The sequence below is a fragment of the Sinohyriopsis cumingii genome, chromosome 14 (assembly GCF_028554795.1).
Source record: "Sinohyriopsis cumingii isolate HCF-2022 chromosome 14, ASM2855479v2, whole genome shotgun sequence".
Classification (NCBI taxonomy): Eukaryota; Metazoa; Mollusca; class Bivalvia; order Unionida; family Unionidae; genus Sinohyriopsis; species Sinohyriopsis cumingii.
In genome coordinates this window covers 32308477-32314923 of record NC_142974.1, presented here as the reverse complement: position 1 = coordinate 32314923, position 6447 = coordinate 32308477, and the positions used below count along the sequence as shown (strand labels likewise).

Below are 6447 nucleotides of genomic sequence, written 5' to 3'. Positions count from 1 at the left end.
TTGGACCCATGGTAGCACATCCCTATTTCAAGCACAGCCAACAACTCGAGACCGGATATACATTTTATCAACTTACTGACGACCTACAAGAACTTTTGTTCCATATTTTTTCAGTGATAAACATCTGACATTGTGGCGTTTGATTGTTTTAACTATCTTCAAAAATAATAAAAAAACGACAAGAAAATTACCCCCCCCCCCTTAAGACATTATGGTATAAAATTGGGAAATAAAAATGACATGCTACGTGCAGTACAGGTAAGTCTAACTAGCTTTATTCGTATGCATTGCCAAAGCACGGACAAATTGGACACTCAGTGAATTGCATTTCTTTTACAACATTTCTTGAATATAGATAGTAACATGCGATTAAGTGAATATCAGCGATAACACAATTACAAGAACATGAAGAGGCCATACAGGATAAACTTAAACAAAATGGTTATATGTATTTAAACATGATGTAAACTTTTGTTGTGACATTGGCCGGAAAAATAAAAGAACAAAAAATAACAAAGTAACAATACAAGAGAAAACCAAACAAATAAACAAATTTAAAATTACAGTAGTGTACAGGCATATATGTAAGTCCATAAAGGGAAAGCTAGACCTTTAATTTAAATTGTTCTGCTAGGCCGTGAAAAGCAATTAAGTTGTTTCTTATTAAAGCGTATTATCGACGATACCTTGCCGCTGTGTTAAAACCAGCTATCAGTAGCTTACAAAATTCCGTGGGCAGTTCTTATCGTTTCACTGTATCAATACAGGATTTATTTATTTAGATGTGTGGATTGCGTGTAACAAACAGTCTGTGTTTCTATCCATAGAAAATTGTAAATAGCCAGAACATGTACATGGGATTTTGTCACGATTCAGAAATCAGTATTCAGTGCATTTGTCCGAGAAAGTCAAAGCATTAAAAATACACCGCTTTTCATGGACATCTTCACAACGCACTCTTTTAAGTGTTTTATGAACATCTTCACGCAGCCGTCGTTAAGTGATCATGCAATCAACATTTAGGATGTCCAAGCTGTAAGTAAAATCGTAAAGAGTACCGTATGGGTCATTTAACAATCCTTTCAATCACATAGGTCACAGTCGTCTTACCAGGTCAATCAGTGACCGAATTGCTGAATATTATCACGTAACTATCAATATGACAGGTGCAAAGCAACAGCGACCAAAATGGACCCGATACGTAATGCCTGGAAACAGTAAACAAGCGAAGTCATGTGATAATTACAATAAAAGCGAAGTCATGTGATAATTACAATAGAAGCGAAGTCATGTGATAATTACAATAGAATCTTAAATTTCGACAATCAAGTAGGCGAAAGGAACAGGTATAAATTAATTATTAAAGAAATAAACCACTGTATTAACATACATAGCTTTATATTTATTTTTTTTTTAAGTAAAGAGGTACCGGAGAGAGGATGGAACAGGATGATGACTTATTTTTAGCAATGCAGGAGACCATTATTTGGACTCAACCAAAGTATACCAGTTTGCTCTTCTCTTTCCCTCCTTCATTCATCTAAAACAGCACTGATGTTCGGTCAAGGGTATTTTTTGTGTGTGACTCAGGGCAAATGTGATGGTTTCCACTTATATTTTGTCGCTCAAAACCTGTTCTCATTCACTAAAGAATTAACGTTAGTGAAAACAAAAGCATTACTTTATATAGTGTAGGCGTAAAAGAATATATTTGTTTAGTTTCTAAAATATATAATTTCCAAAACTAAATGTGAAGATTTTTAAAAAAAAAAATATTAGTTAGTTTATTACTAACCGCAAATGGTATATTTTGAAAGTTATATTATGATCACTATATAAAAATCAATAAAAGGTGGAATGCAAACATTCTTTCGAAGTTACAGGCCCAGATACTTCGTGACGGGTTTGTCGAAACCTGAAAGTAATGTTTCATTTGAATATTCATTTGGCAAAGCGATATATATTTACATTTTAGTTTTTTCACAATGGTTTGAAACAAACCATTCTCATATAATTTATTTCTGATAAATATTTTCAGTCAGTCAGCGACATTTATTCTTTAAAATAAATTATTTAATATGATATAGCACATAGGCTGGTTCAGTAACTCATAAAGTAATTCCTTGCATGTGCTCGAGAGGCAAATAGTATTGTGCTCACTATACGACATATTTATTACATGACTTGTTAAGTCACAAATGGAGTCATGAACCTACTGCCTGGTGTCACAGTTCATTCATTAGCTATTGACACTAATCACACGTTTCGTCAACCTTATTATGTGTCGGTGTATAAAAGGAAAAAAATCCACTTCTTGTAATCGAGACCCACGTGTTCGACCAGTAACAAGAACATTTAAGCAATACTCTTTATGTCGAAACCGGAAATTAAATCTGTGGGTTAGCCAACGTAACAGAGAATATTGAACGCACAACTTCCTTATAATTCTTTTAGACAGTCTGAAGTTATGAGACTTCTAAAGACTAATTTTTCTGACTTAACTAGAATTAAAACAAGACAATCTTTCTGTATAAAATATACATAAATGTGATATAAATTTCGTCGATTTCTTTAGTAAATCCGGTGGCGGAATCTTTTATAAATTAATTTATAAAGGTGGGGGTTTCTTTTCCCTCCAAAGTTTTACCGGTACCACAGAGACGAGGTTTTCAAAGACACTCAAAATTCAGCAGCTTAAGACACAAGGAATATTTTCCCATAGAGAATTTGTTGAGTCTTTGACAGGTAAGGAGGAATAAGGCTGCCTTTTAAAGGCCTGATGTTTAAAGAAAAATTGACCCGAGTCCATCGAAACATTCCAGAGCAAAATCTAGAAACCCGCATTACATAAAAAGAATTAAATCGCACAACACACTGACGTTACAAGTGTGTAGCAAACACTGAAAAATATGTCCTGCAGTCACAAAAACAGGCAAGGAGTCATTTCCAAACCTGCCGAATAAATCTATGTTGTCATTGTCAGATTAAAGAAAGGTTCCAAAAAGGAAGACAAGCGATGTCGGATTCTTATTAAGGTTAAGCTGTAATCCAACACTTCATTATGTAATATGTCACTGATGGCATGTTTAAAGAGGAAAGCAAATATTAGAAGACCATGGGTAAAAAGGTGTTTGTTTGAACAGTGTGAAAATAATCTTCATTTACAAAGCCAGTCTAGCTCTCTTTGTACATCCGTACAGTTTACATTGTATCCCCATGAGCGCAAAACTGAAATGAAAATCACTGGATTGTTAGGTAGCAGGTGCACGGCGATTACCGCATATTGAAATTTTAGGAACTATGAGTTTTTAAAATTTAAGACCAAACAGGCATCTTACAGTGTAAAACTATTTGTGATGTATGCGTTTGTGTTGAGTGAGTCTTACGAACTCCTGCGTTTGAGAAGCACATGCGCTCGGAGGGAGTAATAGGAAACCGATAACTTGCCTGAGCAACACAACCATCACCAATAAGGGGTTGAATAAACAAACCAGCAAAGAAAAATCGTAGCTCATCTGAAATACATTTTCGCCATCTCGTTTTAGTTATTGATAAGATAAGCTATGCAAAATGCTGATACGTTTCACTTCTCGTTATCAAGCAACCATACCACTTCTAACCATATACATTATATATTATACTCACCCATGCCTATACTGGATTAAATCGTTCTGTTTAATTTGTACCGGGAGTCCAATAAACACTCATGTTACACTGGTCTCAGAAAATTCATAACAAGACATATCTTAGAATAAATCAATACAAATTATATCGTAACCAAATTCACAATCCGAATCCAGTTTTTAGAAGAAATTCATCAGCATGAGAATCTGACTGCTGTCAAATGAAAATGAAAGAGTATCAATTTACGACTTTGCCTCAGATATTGTGTATGTATTAATTACAATGGGCTGAGAACTTAAAGTACACACATAAAATGCAAACTTTTAATGAGCTCTATAAATAACACTTAAATTGTCGTGGCATTTTGTTTCAATCCATAGTGTCGTATTGTCAGGTTTAACATTGACAATAATGACGCGAAGTGCTGGTTATTAAAGTAACTACAGTTATCATCAACATTGATCATCATCCTGGTTTTGTTGGGAGGACAAATTACATTTGTAACAAGCCACATGGCGTGTGAAGTACAAGCGATGCATTTTATGAATAACGTGAAAATATACGAATCTACATGTAATCCCTCCACTCCCGAAAGAAAAGAAAATAAAAAAGCAATCTAGTTAATAATAATATCACTGCTCAAGTCTATACATTATATCATTTGGTCAGGTTTGTCTGCGATACATATTGTCACTTAGGGTAAACCTTCTTAGATCGTAGTTGAAGTTTCAATATTTGTTCGGCTCTATTAAGCCAATGTTGATTTGATTGATCATATAGGTTGGCATTATATCTCTAGGTAATGTAATCGAACTTCCATGAAATGTACACTCCTAATGATACAAACAATCAGGACATCACATCGTATGTGTGTCACAGCCAGCTTTGTGCAGTTGTAAACTGGGAAGTAGAAGTTCTCGAGTTTATTCTTTTACATTTTACATAGCCAACCGTACGCTGAGACTTTGAACAAGAAGTTAGCGCCCTCTTCATTTCTCTGCGGAAATAGACGCCGGTAATGCTATAAAGAAAGAAGTTTATGCAATAGTTCATGTAGAATATGGTCCTCACAATGAATAGTACACCTCGCCAGTAGTCTGCCTCTGTGCCATCCAGATTTGAAACGCCATGGGAGTAAAGGTACATTGATTGGAGGAAATTCCGACACCAGACTGTGAAGAATGGCAAATTAAATGCAATAAAGCAAAACGATATTGCAAAAAGTATCAGAGTAAATTCCAATTTTATCATCGATTCCTGTGTGATTAGGTGGTTTTCTTTATGACGCCGGTTTCGAATCAACAGTCTTCGAATGATCAAAATGTTCATTGCCGTAATGATCAAAAATGGAATAAATGTAATCATAACAGCATAAATACTATCCAGAATGAATGATATAAATTCATGATCGGGGTAACTAGCACAGACGATCCTGTCTCCGATACAATATACCCCACTCAGAATAGGTTTATATAAGACTAGCAACAAAGCAATCGCGAACAAGGAAACAATGATTTTTCTAGTGTTCCTCCGTGTACAAATGTTACGGCGCCGTAAAGGATGGCAGACGCCGATATATCGTTCTACGGTGAAAGTCACAACAAGCCATGCTGAAGTCAGACGGAAAACGTAAGAAAAATATAGCTGAATTTGACAAATTCCGTGCGTATCCAGAAATGAAATCTTAGAAGATGGCGATATGTGGACCAATCCTCTCCTAAGCCATTCCACCAGGACATAAAATAGAAGCGTCATCAGATCTGACAATGAAATCGCTGCTAAACAGGTACTTGCGGATAGCATCCACATATTTTTGGATAAGAACACATTTAGTGAGAGTGAATTTCCAACAATTCCTACAACGATAATGATGGGAGTGAAATATGCAAGGAAATCTCGTCCTGCTTTAGCAATGTAAGGTTTATCAACTTGGTAATCTCCCAGGTTCCAATAACTGCTGTTTAATAAACTGGTACTGTTAAACAATGTGTAGTTCAGACTGGCAATCCCATCATCATATCCATGGGTATCAGGTAGACAAGCCAGGTTCATTGTTGTGTTGGTCTGCAATAAAAGTAAAGATCAGAGTAAACTATTTGCAAGGCACGAACAGGTGCAACTTATTATCCTCATCCCCATTAGTAATTCGGTAATCTGCCCGAAGTTAGATGGATTGCGGTACGTTAGATAATAGTGAAAGATGATAGCTGACGCTGGATAATGTGACGACGGGAGGTCAACTTTAAAGGCAGATCCATTTTGTCATTTTGTCTCACCGAGATACTGCCATATCCATAATGACTTATCTACTAAATTGTAACATCCTTAATGCCTTTCGGTACTAAACTGTAACATTCATAATGCCTTTAGCTACTAAACTGTAATATCCATAACGCCTTTAGTTACTAAATTGTTGCAACCATAATGTCTTTAGCTACTAAATTGTAATATCCGTAACGCCTTTAGTTACTAAATTGTAACAACCATAATGCACTTAGCTACCAAACTGTAACATCCATAATGCCTTTAGTTACTAAAATGTAACATCCATAACGCCTTTAGTTACTAAATTGCAACATCCACAATGTCTTTAGCTAATAAATTGTAATATCCATAATGCACTTAGCTACTGAATTGTAACATACATAACGCCTTTAGCTACTAAATTACAACATCCATAACGCCTTTAGTTAGCTACTAAATTGTAACATCCATAACTCCTTTAGCTACTAAATTACAACATCCATAACGCCTTTAGTTACTAAATTGTAGCAACTATAATGTCTTTAGCTACTAAATTGTAACATCCATAATGCCTTTAGC

General features: G+C 35.3%; 1 protein-coding gene across 1 annotated transcript in view; it reads right to left on the bottom strand.

The window, feature by feature from the left end:
* Positions 1-253: 253 nt before the first annotated feature.
* The window catches only part of LOC149783526 (cysteinyl leukotriene receptor 2-like), a 59130-nt gene continuing 52936 nt past the window's right edge, over positions 254-6447 (bottom strand). Inside the window, exon 2 of the mRNA XM_089931770.1 lies at positions 254-5688. Within this exon, the coding sequence (XP_089787896.1) occupies positions 4498-5676 (1179 nt within the window). The 5' untranslated portion in view covers positions 5677-5688 and the 3' untranslated portion in view covers positions 254-4497. The remainder of the gene's footprint in view (positions 5689-6447) is intronic.